Here is a 17,048-nt window from a genome sequence, read left to right on the forward strand (position 1 = left end):
CATTTTTATAATAATACTCTTTGCTGATTAACAGATTTATAACGACTTAGTATGTGTATGTCTTTTGAATTCTGTAAAAATTAAAAGGGGAGTTACAAATCAAAATTTTAATATGTTTTTTGTATTTATCCGTATATTTATTTATTAGGTAACTTTATATTTATAAATGGCTTAGAGTTTCTGTCTAGTGTGTTTTCACTTCAACTTAAAGAGCTCATATTAGCTTTTCTTGTTGCAAAATTCTATGGTAATGAACTCCCTCAGTTTTTGTTTAGGAATCTGTTGATTTTTCCATTTCAAAAGACAGTTTTGTCATATAAAAATTTGCTGTTTGATAGTTTTCTTTCTTTCTTTCTTTCTTTCTTTCTTTCTTTCTTTCTTTCTTTCTTTCTTTCTTTCTTTCTTTCACTTTAAATATATCACCTCCTTCCTTGTGGCTAGGAAATCTACTTATTGAGGCTTTCTTGCATAGGATGAGTCACTTTTCTCTTGATGCTTTCAAGGTACTCTGTATTTGGCTTTTGACGATTTGATTATGATGTGTTTCAATGTGGTTCTATTTGTTTATCCCACTTAGTGTACACTGAGCTTCTTGGATTTGTATAATATATTCATACCTTTCTTCTAATTTGAGAAGTTTTCAGCCATTACTTCTGTGAATAATCTCTCTGGCCCTTTCTCTCTCTTTCTCCTTCTGCAATTCTTATAATGCATATATTGACTTATTTCATGGTACCCCTTAGTCTCTCTGGCTCTGTTCATTTTTCTTCATTCTTTTTTTTCTTTTTGCTCCTCAAACTCAATAATTTCAAATGATTTGTCTTCATGTTTGTTGATTTCTTCTTCTGCCTGTTTGAGTCCACTGTCAAATCTCTCTAGTGAATATTTCAATTTAGTTATTGTATGTTTTGCCTCTAGACACATACAGTGTTTTTCCTGTATTCAATACCCATTTGTTATGGACTAATTTTTTATGTCCTCCCCAAATTGACATGTTGATTCCCTAACCTCCAGTGTGACAGAATTTGGGAATGGGACCTGTGGAAGGTAATTAGTGTTAGATTAGACAATGAGGTGGTGCTCTCATGATGGGATTAGCACCCTGATGAGAAGAAACACCACAGAGCTGCTCTCTCTTCAAGGCCTCCACCCCCATCTGCCCTGTGAAGATATAGCAGTAAGGTGGCCACCTACAAACCAGGAAGGGAGTCCTCACTACAAACTGACCATGCAGGTACCTTGATATTAGACTTCTAGCCTCTGGAATAATGAGGAGATAAATTTCTGTTTATTAAGCATCAGTCTATGGTATTTTGTTAGAGTGGCCTGCACAGGTTAAGATACTATTTATTGAATGCTTTCTATATGCCCAGCACTAGGGTTGATGCTGAGAATGAAAGAAAACTAAGACATAGTCTTGGATCTTAAGAATCACAGAGTCTAGTTTGGGCAACTGAAATGTAAACTAATAACAGCCCTCCTCAGATGTGTCTCTCCCAGGTGAGAGCTGGCTCCTTTCTTGAGGAAAGTTTTCCTAAAGTTTACATCAACAACATGGGTGCACATTATAATTGGGAGCACATTTTATACAGCAAAATACAGTACAGTATTAATCAGCATCATGATTGCTAATATTTTTTAAGCACATACCATATACCCTGCACTATTTTAAGGTCTCTATGTTAAATTCATCTTATTCTATTAGGCACATACTAATAAGATTTCTATTTTATTGATGAAGAACCTGGATCACAAGGACTTTAAATAAGTTGCTCCAGTTCATGGTATGATGATTTAAAGCAGCAGTTCTCACCCTGTGGGTTGCAACCAATGAAAATACATCCTGCGTATCATATATTTACATTATGATTCATAACAGTAGCAAAACTACAGTTATGAAAGCAATGAAAATAATTTTATGGTTGGGGGGTCACCACAACATGAGGAACTATATTAAAGGCATTTAGGAAGATTGAGAACCACTGATTTAAATTTTCATGCAAAATTTTTGGAAACTCCTCTCTTCAAAAAGTGAGTAAACTTTCCCTATTCCCTTAATTTGAATCAGACTTAGAGACTCAATTCTAATGAACGAAGTGGGGTGAAAGTGCTACCATGTGCTTCCTAGGAGGGTAAAAGACATTGCCCCGCTCCTGGTTTTCTCTTGGATTGCACTCTCCTGAGGAAGTCAGGCATTACATGGCAAGTGCTCTCAGTGTCACAGGGCTCTGAGGGGCCGTGCAGAGGCCCACAGCGAAGGACCAATGGCCAGACCAACATACCGGCTGTTGTGAGTGAGCCTCACCAGCAATGGGGCCTCCTGACTCAGTTGAGACTTCAGGTGACAATCACCACCTGATAGACCTGAGCCAGAACTGACCTCAGGTTTAACCCTCTTTTATTTTGTATTACTTTTAGGTTGGGTGGGAAAATATAAATAATTCTTTTCTCAGATAGGATCACTTCTGCAAGTGGTTATTTGCTGTTGGATGTTGATTGGGACATTGGTATTGCCTAAGTCACAGAAGGTCGACTCTCTGCTGCCATCTTGTAGATACAATGAACGTTAATGCCCTGGGATTTGCACAGGGTGGAGGTTCAGTAAACGGTAGTTCTTATTTCTCTCCCACATATGCAGTTAGGAGCATATAAGCCTTGCCCCCAAATGTAGTAGTTGTCAATAAGTAACCATCACTTCCATCACTGAATATAACACCACTGGGCTGCAGCAAACCTACATTCCTTGCTACCCACTTTTGTATCAAGGTAACTGGAAAATCTACTCAGAGATTCAGAAGATAGTTTGTGAGTAATTTCCTAATAACTTAGGACCACAGGAGACAGATGGCCTTAAAGATATTGCAGCCAAGAAGAGGTAATGTGATCCTGGAATTCCATCACTAATCCTCTCCGCAGGTAAGACATCACAGTCTCTCTGTCCCCACTCCCATGTGCTCTCCACACAGCAATCTTGTTATCCACTGCTTAAAATCCAGAACAAATTTCCAGTTTTCTACCAGGTAATGTCAAACTTTCCAGTTTCTGTCCTGTCTACCTCATCTCCCAACAATTCTCATAATTTTCAACTTAGAAATACTAGACTTTATGTAGTTTCCTGAGTAACCATCCGTCCAGCTCTACACTCCTTTTAACCTTGTTAACTCTTATAGGATTCAGCCTAGAGGTCATCTCATTGGGGGTATCACCCTCCCTGCCAATGACCACTTCCCTGCCCTTTCTATTCACTGCTGGGGTGGACCCCCATCCTTCACACTCTGGTACGACTCTGAAGACGGCTCTCTGTGTGAGGTATGCTGTGTTGACATTATCTCTCCCAGTCCATTGTAAGCTCCTTGACACCAACTGCAGGATCATATTTAACTTGTATCTCCACTGTCTGGCAAACAGTAGGTGCTTACTACATGAGATAATGGAAAGTACTCAGCACAACACCTGACAGAGTAAGTGTTCACTTCATGCCTTTGTTGCTGCTGCCGTTGTTAATTTGGTCAAAACAAATGGTCACTTCTTACCTATCCATGAGTCAAAATTGGTGGAGTTTTTTGTTTGTTTTTTGTTTTCTTCCCAGCAACAACTAAAGAAAGAAGAGCTGGTTGAACAGAAAAAAATAGGAAAGACACGTAGAAATCAATGAAGAATCTGAAGACAGTAAATCAATAAAATATCAAAAGACAGTAAAGATAAGCAATTAAATAAGTGAAATCAAGTGAGACCAATGAGAAAATTAAACGAAGCAAGAGGAATTTGACAAATTTTCCTAGCAGCTAAGAGTCTCCATCAGGAAAGTAGCTTTGACAGAAGTGATAAATTCCTTACAATATGAGTCATGAAATACTAGACTAGATAAACCGCTCGAAGGTATATAGCAGTAGACATCAGGGTACTGGCAAACTGGATCATCTTTCATCTTCAATTTCTCTGATTCATTCATAAAATATTTACAGTAGGGCTGACAAACACTTGTGACATCTTTTCTTATGTGCTCTCTCCCTTTCATTTTCTCAAGGGAAAAGTGTACAGTATTAATATTTAGTTAACATTACCAGGCCAGGGGACCGTGCAGATCAGAGGGGCTAATATCTAACATTAACAGTGGAGGATATAGAGGCAGCCATCTCACTGGAAACTTTTTTGATACAACATGATTATTTTGATTAAGTCTATATTGGAAATAAAAAAAAATCTTGGAGCAGATTTCTTCTGGGTATTTGTTGGATTATTCCTTCAATAAAGCTGGTGATTAAATTTCCTTTTATTTTAATAACAACCACACATAACATACAAGTTGTACTTTTTTTGTCTTGTCCCCTTCCACTGCCTCCTCCTCCCTCCTTTGCCCTGTTTTTCATCTAATAATTCCTAGAAGCAAAGCCAAACATTAGAAGAGCTGATATCACTATTCTCTTGCAGTTCTTTTCTTTAGCTTGGTAAATGTAGTCATATTTTCCCAGCTTTTTGTTGATCAGAATTTTGCCTAAGAAAATCCTTGTGAAGTATCTCTGAAAGAATTCTTTTAGAAAACTTCCAGCTTTCACTTTAGTTGGATTCTAGATGACTTTTTTCTTTTTGGTATTGTATTAACATGTAATACTATAGTATTACATTAAAAAAGGTAATACATTAAAAAGAGGTGGGGGGAAGCAGCAGAAAGAGGTGATGCTCTTATAGCTCCTCCCAAGGCCACCCCTTTTCCCAGGCTCCCAGGCCAGGAAGGGGTCAGGGGCCAGTAAAGGACCTCCATCCTTGAATGGGGCCATTGTGTGTGGGCAGGGTGTTTGTCGTCCTAAGGCATGGAGTCAGGCAGAAGTTCTCCTCCTACATGGTGGCCCCCAAAGGTGATTGCTGGTCAGGGAGCCAGATGCACACATAAGATATGACCTGTGTTTTTATGGGGCCCCCTGCCCTGCGAGTGGCAGTGAGGCATGCTGAGGACAGGGCTGCAGTCCCAGTTTTGCCGCAGCTGTATGACCTCAGACAAGTCCCCTCTTTGGGTGTATGACTTTGAGCAAGTCCCTCTTTGGGCATCTGTCTTCTGCTCTGTAACATCAGGAGGCTGCACTAGATGATCTCTCAGAGTCTTCCATGTTCTGTGGGGTAAGACTCCCTTCCCCACTCCAGCACACCCTCAGACTGGGATGATGATACTAAAAAGGCGTTCTTAAGGCAGGAAGAAGGTGGTCTCAGCCCCTAGGTGGAGGCCAGAGTGGGCTGCAAAATGCTTGTGGGTGGGCAAGTGGGCGGGCAGTCAGGCAGACAAGGTGCTATGGGAACGAGGAGAGGGTGGCCTGGGCAGGGAAGAGGGCGCCCGAGCCCAGTCCACCCAATCTCTCAGCTACATTCCTTGTCCTGTTAGAATCAGGGAAAACACATCCAGTGTGTCTTGGGGTAGGAAAATGGCTTTTTCAAAAAATAGTTTCCTATAAAGCATCAAAAAAACAAAACAAAACAAAAACTAGGTAATGTAATACTATAGTATTGCATTAAAACAAAACAAAACAAAAACTAGGCTATTAGGGATTTGTGAGCCACTCGGGCAAGACCATAGACTGAAAAGTGAATGGGGGCAGGGAGCTTCCTGTACAGCCCCTTGTTTTAGTGACAGGAAACCAAATTTCAGGATACACAGTAAGGTCACAAGTCTAATAAAAGTCAAATGTGGACTGGATCCCAGATGTCCTTGTTCTTCATCTAGAACTTTTCTTATTATATCAGGCACTTACCTGGTGGATGGAGACAATTAGTTGCTATTATATATTTTTTTCTCCAGTCTAATTCTAGCAACATAACTATCATCAAAATAGCAACAGCCAACGCCCAGTGAATGCTTACTGTGTGTCCTATGCTGTTCCACACTTTTATGTGCCTTAACCTACTTCAGTCACAACGTCATAATCCCCACCTTACCCATGAGAAAACTGAGACACACAGGCTATCTTACTTTCCAAGAGTAATCTACCTTAGGCAACAGAAGACAGAGAGAGGATGGCACAGCAAGGCCTGGCTCCAGCACAGATGCACCCATTATATCTGGCAGCCTAGCAGCAAAAGTACTACTGCCTCTGAGGCTTGGAAAGCAATGGAAATGCCTATCCCTTGCTTGAATGTTCATATTTCAGTGATTTCTAATGTCACTGTTGTAGCTTTGCATTTTTGTAGCCCCTCTTTCGCATAACCATTAATAAACATGCAACCTCACTCCCTTAGAATTCTCTGAACATAATCACATTAATCTTGCAATGGTGTGAAAATATGAACTCAGTGATTTTTTTTCTATCTTTGTAACCTTCCTACATGTAAAATTATTAAGAATTCTTTCCCAAACCACTGATCGAAGTAAACATAATTATAAACAAAAAGATTTATGAAAAGACCAGTATAACAATTTCTAGAAGGGAAGAGAAATTATTTAATGTATATATTCTATTGTAAACATCAGGAAAAATTGGCCTAAGAATTTATAGAAATTTGTTTAGAATATTTAACTAAAATATAATCCATAGAATATAACTTTGCATCAGACGTCCTCAAAATATACTTCAACCGCAAAGTTCGGCTGGTAAACACTCCATGTTCTTGGTTTGTGTGGGTTATCCAGTTGCTCTCTTGGTAGATAAAGCCTATGGATAGAAAAAAGAAATTACACATTCTATTTTAGGCTAACTGAAAAGCCATGCAGTGGGACACCCTTGTTACAGCTTTAAAAAAAGGACTTGTTCGCCATGACCAGAGAGCCGCAGCCCCTTTTTTTTGGTGTCCCAGTTGGCGCCTTCCACCTTTCTGGTGAGATGCACAGTATCTTATGGTCAGTAACACATGTTATGGATTCTTTTAACATTGTCTTTTATGAAATTAAGGACATTTTGGTTTAATAAAATATCTAAATTTCTATATGTGACAGAAGTCATTCAGAAAGTAGATGTGTATTAAAACCCAGGAATAAAATACTGTATCACTTTTAAATGATGGAAGTTGGCAGTTTTGGTTAAACAACAATCTCATGACTAACAAATACAGTTTTACCAAGTAGAATATAAATTTAGAAACTCATATAAAAATGATCTAACTTGTTGCTTCCCCAATAGGAACATGTTTTTTTCTTTTTGAGATAGAATCTCACTATGTCACCCTGGTTAAACACCATGGCGTCACAGCTCACAGCAACCCCCAACTCTTGGGCTTAAGCGATTCTCTTGTCTCAGCCTCCCAGGTAGCTGGGACTATAGGTGCTGCCACAACGCCCAACTATTTTTTGGTTGCAGTTGTTTAGCTGACCCAGGCTGGGTTCGAATCTGCCACCCTCAGTGTATGTGGCACCGGCTGGTGCTATAACTACCATGCTGCAGGCGCTGAGCCAGGGACATGGTGTTTTATTTTTTTGTTTGCTTTGAGACAGAATCTCACTCTTGCCCAGGCTAGAGCACAGTGACCTCATCATAGCTCACTGCATCCTCAAATTCCTTGGATCAAGTGATCTTTCTGCCTCAGCCTCCCAAAGTTGTGGGATTAAAGGGGTGAGCCTCTACATCCATAATCATGACCATAGAATTTTAAAGGAAAAAAAAAAAGTATACTTTAGTAAGGACCACTTTTAAAGTGCAGCAACAAATCTACTCTCACTCTGGATTTGCTGAGCTTTGCTCATGTTATAAGTCAAAGTTTATTGTTACATGCATCCAGGAACAAAATTAGTCAAAATTTGTCATGAAATACAAAAGTTACTCTATAAAAGTCCATTAAGTGTATGTGATTTTCATGTAGGGAGCCCAGATGTAATTTACTGTTGCCTCAATTGATGCAGGAGGTTATTAAATCAAAATCAGACTTGAAGAAAAAAACCAGGTTTGGATGTAACAACAACCATTAATTCATGCCACATACAATCACAGCCACTTCTTCAAGTAAATAATTTTTAAACTTTAATTTTTTTCCTTTTGCATCAGATTGTGTGGTGATGCCAAAAATCTCAATTTTCACCATCACAGTACGAATGCTCTTTAAAGTAGAGAACTTGCAGACTTAGGAATGAGTTTCCAAATGTGGCAGAAGGTCCTCTGGAATAAAACTCTTCAAATACAATTAATAATTAGTTTTTGTTTGTTCGTTTTAGAGAGAGGGTGTTGCGCTTCTACCCAGACCACTGGCACAGTCATGCAACCTCCAACAGCTGGGCTCAGGCAATCTTCCCACCTCAGCCTCCTAAGTAGTTGGGACTACAGGCACACACCATCATGCTTAGCCAAGTTTTCTACATTTTGTACAAATAGGGTCTTACTATATTGTCATCTCGAACTCCTAGCCTCAAGCAGTCCTCTTACTTCAGCCTCCAAAAGTGCTAAGAATATAGGCAGGAGCCACTGCTCCTAGTGAGTACTTAAAAAAAAAATAAAGGTTTCATAATGTAATTATTAGAAAATCATGTTTAAGTGGGAGACCATCACTTAATGATTTTTTCAGCTGTCATCCTAAATGCCTATTGTGTCTTGTAACTTCTGCCTCAGATGAGCTTTTAAGGAAGCTGAAGTCTCCCTAGATCCTGCTTTACTTCAGCATAGAGTTTGGTGGTGGTCAGTCATCAGTAACTCAACACCTACTGGGGGCCTGCCACATTCAAGGTACTAAGCAGACTCATATTAAACTTTCATGGGAAGAATTTATCACACTTGAGATCTGATTATTATATATATGTGTGTGTGTGCATATGTATGTATGCGTGTATATATATTTATTAACATACATAAACATATGTTTAATATTATATATATTTATTAACACACATATAAACATATGTTATATATTACATATATTTATTAACATATATAAACATATATGTTTTTTACATATATATATTTTTATTTTATTTATTTTTTTAGGACAGTCTCTCACTCTCTTGCTCAGGCTAAAGCTCAAATAACCACAAACTCTGGGCTCAAACGATCCTCTTACCTCTCCCTTCCCAGTAGCTGAAACTACAGGCAAGCACTGCCCCTCCTGACTAATTTTTCTGTTTTCACTTTACCGGCTCTTGCTCTTGCTCAGGCTGGTGTGGAACTCCTGAGCTCCAGTGATCCTCCTGCCTTGGCTCCACAGAGAGCTGGGATTATAGGCATGAGCCACCATGCCCAGCCTGATTATAATACTATGCTATGGACCCTGAGGACAATGCAGCCTATCTTGGTTTCAGAACAATTGTATATATATATTTTTTTTTTGTAGAGACAGAGTCTCACTTTACCGCCTTCGGTAGAGTGCCATGACTTCACACGGCTCACAGCAACCTCCAACTCTTGGGCTTAAGCGATTCTCTTGCCTCAGTCAGAACAATTGTATTTTAAAATAACTGGAGTAAGAGGAGTAAGGCAATGGAGAGTGGGAACTCAAGGATTTTACCTTTTCTATGAATTGAGCTTATGACCACCAGCCAAAGACATGCCCTTATGCCTTATACACAGATATTCAAGATGAGATTGTGTCTACTGAATTATATTATATCCATACCTGTTCTTTTTTATGAAAGATGTGTGGAACCAAAAGAAGAATGCACAATTGTCGTAGCATTTAGGAAGATTCTAGAAAGATGTGATTAAGAAAGGTTATTTTCATAAGAACATCAATACTGAGAACTAACCATTCTAAAAGGATTAAAATTACATTCTTTATTCCTTCATAAATTTGTCAAACAATTATAGCAATTATATATGGAACACTCTGCAGCTTATAACAATACAATCAAGTCACAAATATAGCTTTAAGACAAGCGGTTGATTTCTCTTTTTTTATCAACATTTTCAAGGAAATGTAGTTTTCTATGATAGATATTTATACATCTAGACATTCATCTTTTAATCTGGTTCAGATAGTGCTAAACAGAATCTACAATATGTCTCTCTCTATATGCCACAACATAATTGTTTCAAATTCTTCTGATTTTTGTTGCCTCAGCATCTATTTTAAATCTATCCAAGTTTCTCATAGTAGAAGCCAGGGTCAGTTGCCCTTGATCTCTACCTTATCCCATTTCCTCAATGGGATTTATCAAGATATTTGCCTTATACATCCACGTCCTGGTGATCACCTCCCTGTGGGAGAACTAGTACAACCTACTTGCCCTACACCACAGACCCCCAAGACTCCACATGGGCTATGTGGATGTGTCACAGTGAGCCCCTCTCAGTCACAGTGTGACTCCACGTAATTGGGCCTGCCTGCCTTAAACCCACCAATTAGACCCTTCCACACAGGAAACCCGCTCAGGTAACATCTTAGACCCCAATAAAGGCTTCACCACTCAGGTCCCTCTCTCTCCATTGCCCCCTGTGCACTAGCCAAGCTCAGCTGTCCCGGATGGCTCCACCCTGCTAGTTGGCCCTGGAAGGTGTGCAGCCTTCTTCTCTCTGGGGTCTGTAAGTAATAAAAACCGCTTCTGTTAGTTCACGTCTTTTGTTGTGCTGCCTGCTGTTTCATCTGACCCACACAACTACACCCAACTCTCCTCCTAGTCAGTGGCTGTCTTGGTAGGACTAAACTGAACATGAGCCAGACCGAGAGCCGCAGGGTGGCTTTCATAAACAAATTTCTGTGAGAGGGACACGTGGTTAAGGGCCAGACACTTAGGCAGTGAACCTCCCGCCAGGATAAAATGTATCCCATGAAAAGCACACTGTGAACACCCACGACTACCTGACCAGGAGCCACATTGAACAGGGCAAGATCGTAGAGTCATTGTCCAGAGAGAGACCTCATGACCAAATTAGAAGAACACACAATACTTATCATCTATTTCTACAAGGAGCCGTTACACCTAATAATTAACCAACATTATTGGTGATGACAGAAACACCTAAAAAAATTTTAAAGTGCTTTCACCTCACAGCCCTTGATAATCACAAAGCCTGAATATGACCAAGGTCCTCGGGGCCAGTGACCTTTACGCCATTGCTTTTGCTAAGAGGCCACTGTTCAAGCAAGAATTCAGTGACTGCAATCTTCAAGGGAAACGTGTGATGTGGGAACCATCCAGGTCACTTGCTTCACTATGCTGACCACTTCATACATGATAGATTATCCTTCAGCAGCCACCATGCAGAGGATGAAGGAAGGCATAGGAAATCCATTTTAAATTGATCAACATAGTTACCTGTTGGCAGTTCTGGCTGACATTTTAATACAGATAGCAAAGAAATTAAACTCTTAAGGCTTAGAAATCTGTTATATACAGAAGAATGTTCAGGTATAAATTTTATGACTGGTGAGTATATATTATACAATTATATTCAGAGTAATGACAATCAAAGACATTCTCATTTTTCATAGAGTAAAAATGGCATTAATTAATACTACTTACAACACTGTCATATCAACTAAGAGGATAGTCAAATCTCTCTTACTTTAAAGTAGTTTATAAATTATGGGTAGCAAGTTGTTATAAAGATGAATTTTGTATTTTTTCTTTTTGGATATTAACACACATAAATTGATTTTTCTAATTAAATACATTCTTCTTTATAAAAATTTTGTTCTGGATCTAATTTGTTTTTTTACTACCCCTCCCTGGCAAGGGGTTGACATCTGTTATTTCCCTTTTTGGAAACTGTAGCAAAGGAAATCCCAAACCCAAATCAGTCAAAACATCAGACAACAACAAAGGCAAAGGCTGTTTCTTGATTACTCACAGAAGAGGAGAAAAACTGAACTTTAACATCATCAGAGAGAGGTGGACAGTGGAATAAATGTATTACTACTCTGTTGGATTCCATGTCATAAAGTATCTGTGAATAAAACCATAGAATTCAGAAGTATAAACCTACTGATGGTATCAGTGAAGTCCATTTTCACTTATCATTTACCTATACTTATCAAGTACTTTTGATCTCACAGCCCATTTACTACATGTATAAATAATTATTAATAATCTTTTCTATAAAGTTGAAATACTATTGTTCATAATTTGTAAAGGCCAACATGTTTAATGGTTACTGATGAAAATAATCTGAAGAATCTTTTGAAAAGTTAAGTATTTAATATTCTACTAGAGTTTAGCCAATTAAATATTATGGCTTAGTGCTGTTATTATAAATGTCACCTACTTTTTGTATGTTGAGGCCTAATTTGGGAAAATATTGATTAAATAATAATGGCACCTACAGTGAGGAAGGTCCATGCTAGGCCCTGTGAAAAACATATAAGAAGGTGCAGACTTAGTTAGTTGGTCCCTTCAGGGAGCTGTGCACATAAGGAACAATAGTAGAGTGGCGTACAATTGGCAAGTTATATGTTCAAGACTGGGTGTGCTGTTATGTAGTGGTGTGTGTGTGTGTGTGTGTGTGTGATTAATAGGAAGTGTTCAATCTGAAAGCTTCATCAGGGAGATAGAAGTTGAGTTGGGCATGAAAGAGGAGCCCTGAAAATAGACTCTAGTTAAAAGAGAGGAAAAGACCAAAACAAACAAACAAAGAAGCCCAAAGAAAATTAAAGAGCGTTCCAACACTCAGGATGAGCCAGTCCATTTGGAATGGAGTCTGCAGGTCAAGTTACTGATGAAAATAATCAGAAGAATCATAGGGCTATTATATCTGGAGAGCTCGAAAGCCAGGGAAGTAAGAGTGAAGTTGGTGAAGAACATACTGGGGCATTTCTTATGTGACAAAGTGGCCTGATGTTTATCACATACAATGTTTATTTATGGATTGATAGTTCATAAAGCAAATTCATACATATTATCTAATTTATTCTCATAACTCTTGAGATGTGCTGGTTCTTTGACCACAGCACACAGTGTGTCTTTTGCTCTACCTACAGCTTTTCACAATGTAAGCAACATTTCAGGATGCATGTTTCAAAGAAAACTAGGCCTGAGAAAATGAGGTCTTGGGCTAGGTAGTGGCAGTGGGAACAGAAAGGTAGGGAGAGTGAAGAAAAATTTCAAAAATATATTCAACAAGAATTGGTGACTAACTACATATTAGGGGCCAAAGAGAGAATCAAAGGTACCAAAAAATTTTAAGACCCCATTGAAGGAATGCTGGTGCCATTTACAGAATCAGAGGAAAGGCTCATTTGATACATTTGGATCATGTAATGTGTCTAAATTGTTGGAATGGACACTGTCCATGTAGCTCCTGCATCTACAACTCAGTGGGTATTCATAAATGTCTGCTCAGAAAATGAGAGAGCAAATAATTTAGACGAGTGAGATGGGTGAGAATAGGCAAGAATGGAGTGTTTGCTACAATAAGAAAAGAAAACGCAGGATCTGGCCTGGGTGAATGCTTTCAATATGCAGAGGCCAAGAAAGGAAGGGGAGAGAATAGGGTTGGTCAGGGGAGAATTTGAGGCAAAAAGCCTAGAAAGAAATTATAAATGTCTGTGCTTCTTAGACCTAAGAAGGAAGCTTTCTTTTTGTTTCAGAAAACATCTGTAGTTTTAGGCATTTGTTCATTTTAGCAAAACATTGCTTTGAATAAAGAGACCCTCCCCCGCACCCCCCACCCCACCCCGCATTGTTTCTCATAGTGCCGTCCCAGAGAACCTGAGTCAGAATCACCTGGGACATTTCTAAGTCTACAGGTCGCGGGGCCCCATTCTAGTTTTCTGAATCACACTTTGGTGGTACGACCTAGGGATGTGCATCTTTACAAGCTCCTAAGTGGTGGTCACGCACAGTGGAATTTTAGAGTGCGTGCTATATATAAAAAAATATAAAATGACCCAGAAGAGAATATGCCTATAAGTGGCCAGACGTGTGAATTTAAAACCTTGATGGACTCCTGGGAACACGCTCAGCATTTGTAAGAAAGTAAAAGGCAAAGCGAAAGTCTGACCTGAAACATACTTTTGGAAAATACCGACAAAACTGTTTTGAGCAATGAGGTTGATATATCTCTGGTTTGCATACAAACCCCAGTGACACTAAGTTGATGGTAACCAGGAAGCAACAGGGCATCTCATTATGATGAGTAATGGGGTGTGGAGGTCAAAATACTGATTTGGCAAAGAGCTTTAAAACAAACACCAGAATTTTTAGCTCATGTTTTCTCTTACCTTATAGTTTTTTGATGCTAAGACGATCTTCCTCTGCATTAGTATTTGCAATTTTAAATCATTGCCATTGCCTTGTCCAACACCTAAATGAATTCACAGTTAGGCTGGTTAGAGAAAAGATCAAAACATCTCAACAACTAACATTATGAAATAAAGAGAGAAACATTATCACAGCTATTAGTATGTTAATATTTAATCATTTGATCTTCTGTAGATTTTTCTCTTTAAGACACAGACTTCAAAAATCAATCCTGTCTCCTAAAGGTGAATTGATAAGACTAGAGAGAGAAGAAAAAAAATGGCATCCCTTCACCCTTCTAGAAAAAAAAAATAGAGAGAAGGTGACTTGCAATCTTTCTTGCTAATATGCTACTTTCTTAAGATTTTTAGTCATGATGATTCTTCATTTTTTTTTGTTTCTTTGTTTTTGAGTCAGAATCTCTTTCTGTCACCCAGGCTAGAGTGCAGTAGCATCATCTTAGCTCTTCAAGACCTGAAACTCCAGGGTCCACGCAAATCTCTTGGCTCAGCTTCCTGAGTAGCGGGGACTACGGGTGTGTACCACCAAACCCGGCTTATTTGTTGTCCTATTTTTTGTTCTTGTCAAGATGTGGTCTTACTCTTGATGCGGCTGGTCTCCAACTCTTGAGTTCAAGTGATCTGCCGGATCCTCCGGCAGTCGCAGTTGAGGGAAGATCGGGGCCAGCCCAATCTAGTCCCCGGGGCTGAGCGGGATGGTGAGCCAGGACGGCCGGAACAGGAACACACAGAGCCGGGACTCTGTCGAAACAGGAACTCAACTTTATTGCGACAAGCAGCTGCTTATATAGGGCATGTGGAAGGGGCGGGGAAAGGAGGCGGGGACTGAGGTTGTGTGATGGGTGGTAACAGGGTTGGACCAATGGCATGATGCCACGTTGGCTGTATCTAGGTAGAGGCAGTTTCAGGCTGGGCCTTGCTGAGTCATTGCTATGCGGAAGTAGCTGGATGGATCTACTTCTAGACAAGATCAGGAAGTTGCACTAGGCCTCAGGCATATGGCAGGGCCCAACAGTGATCCTCCCACCTCAGCCTCCGAGACAGTTAGGATTATAGGAGCGAGCCACTACATCTGGCCTAACCATGATGATTCTTAATAATAAATGCAGTGGTCTAAATTCTTCTTGCCCTACTTTATGTTTGGATCCTAATGCAATCTCTACCCAAATATGGAATTGTTATCTCCAAGTATTTTTGTGGTGGTCAGTCTGTATTTCCAGAAAAATGGTCTGTTGTCCTTTTTTTCAATTCAAATGATCCTTTAGCATTTCCTCGATGAACTGATCTCTCAAGCCTCCAATGAATTTTTATTGCTTTCCTTTCAACTCTGTACATTTCACTTAATTCACAAAACTAAGGCTTTTAAAAAATATTCTAATAACATAGTATATTGATCAATCTTGGTTGTGAGTCTCATGTCCTGCTCATTTTCTTTTTATTTCATTTTGTTTTCTCTAATGCTATGTTATTAATTCACTATTGGGAATCACAGTCTCCTGCCTCCTCAGTTCCCTCTGTCCCACTCCAGGTGCACAGCTATTTACTGCCGAGCTCTACATGAGAGCAGTGAGATGCAGATCTCACCTACCTGAACACTTACCACATGACAGGAAAAGAGCTTTGATTTATAAGCTTAAATTTCTACACATGTCAGCATTTTAAAATCATTTAAATATATTTACATGATTTAAAACTAAAAAACTAAAAACCATGAAGCAAAAAGGCTCCATCTCCCTAGCTTTCCACCTGTTTAGTTCCTCAGCTCTGAATATATAGCCGATTTTCTCTTTGTATTTATGTGTGTAATCAAATATGTATATATATCCTCCAAGAGGTTTACATCTGTAAAAACACAATAAATACATATAATTCCCCTTTTGTTTTATAGACATAGTTGCATGCCATAGCATTGCCTTGTAGCTTGCATTTTTAAAGCATGTGCTAAAAATGGGTCTATAATCAATTGTATTCCACTGGACATATATAATTGGTATTTCTACTAATGAAAATTATGGAAGCCTCCTTTATCTACAGGGAATACATTTTATGATCCCCTGTGAATACCTAAAACCATAGACAGTATTGAATCCTCTGTATGCTATATTTTTTCTTATGTAGACATGTCCATGATAAAGCTTAATGTATAAATAAGGTACATTTAGAAATTAGGAACAATATTCAATAGAAAAGCAAAATTATAATGATATAAAAGTTATATGAATGTGATCTCTCTCAAAAAATATCTTAGTGTTGTGTGTACTCATCTATTTTGGGATTGTACTTGACCATGAGTAACTGAAGCCCCAGAAAGCAAAACATCAGATGTGGAAGGACTATCATATATCAATTTCCTACAACTTCCAGAATTATTACACAGCTCAAAGACAATTAAAGGTGGAAACCGGGGACCAACCTGGAAGGCTGCACTAAACGAGATACCACCTACTTCCGAGTCCTTCACACTTTTGCCTGGTGGTCTTCACGTTCTCTCTGAGTTGTGATGACAATGTCAAAGGAAGAGTATTTTTATTTCCAAGTAAGACTAGTCTCATTAGGTTTGGCCTGATTATCTGTATGGGTGCACGAGGAATTTTAACTTGCTGTATATGCCTTATGAAGTCTCTGTAAGACAAGACCTGCACAGTACTGAACAGCTAAGGCCACAAGCTCAATGTTCTGTCTGGAAGTTTTCCTGAGGAATGTCAGATTGGACTATTACAATCTTCTATTTTACATTAGCCCGAGGCTGAGAAATCAAGTCCGTGCAACCCTCTACTGGATTTCATCTGGACTACTTGTAAATTTGGGTTAGTTCCTCTGTTCTTCAGGTCTGCACCTTAGTGTTTTTGAATGAACAATGTCTCTACAGGATTTAAATAAAATTCACAATACCATTAAGAGAAACATCACAGTCTTAGGATATAATATCAAACTGAGACAACGTATATAAT

At 39.0% G+C, this 17,048-nt stretch overlaps 1 protein-coding gene across 1 annotated transcript in view; it reads right to left on the reverse strand.

Annotated features, from left to right (window-relative positions):
* Positions 1 to 6,535: 6,535 nt before the first annotated feature.
* The window catches only part of LOC128566487 (phosphatidylinositol 3,4,5-trisphosphate 3-phosphatase TPTE2-like), a 92,024-nt gene continuing 81,511 nt past the window's right edge, over positions 6,536 to 17,048 (reverse strand). The window contains exons 16-19 of the mRNA XM_053563331.1: positions 14,059 to 14,141; positions 11,691 to 11,786; positions 9,517 to 9,587; positions 6,536 to 6,638 (exon numbers count right to left, since the gene is read on the reverse strand). Of these exons, the coding sequence (XP_053419306.1) occupies positions 6,536 to 6,638; positions 9,517 to 9,587; positions 11,691 to 11,786; positions 14,059 to 14,141 (353 nt within the window). The remainder of the gene's footprint in view (positions 6,639 to 9,516; positions 9,588 to 11,690; positions 11,787 to 14,058; positions 14,142 to 17,048) is intronic.

This window comes from Nycticebus coucang, chromosome 15 (assembly GCF_027406575.1).
Source record: "Nycticebus coucang isolate mNycCou1 chromosome 15, mNycCou1.pri, whole genome shotgun sequence".
Classification (NCBI taxonomy): domain Eukaryota; kingdom Metazoa; phylum Chordata; class Mammalia; order Primates; family Lorisidae; genus Nycticebus; species Nycticebus coucang.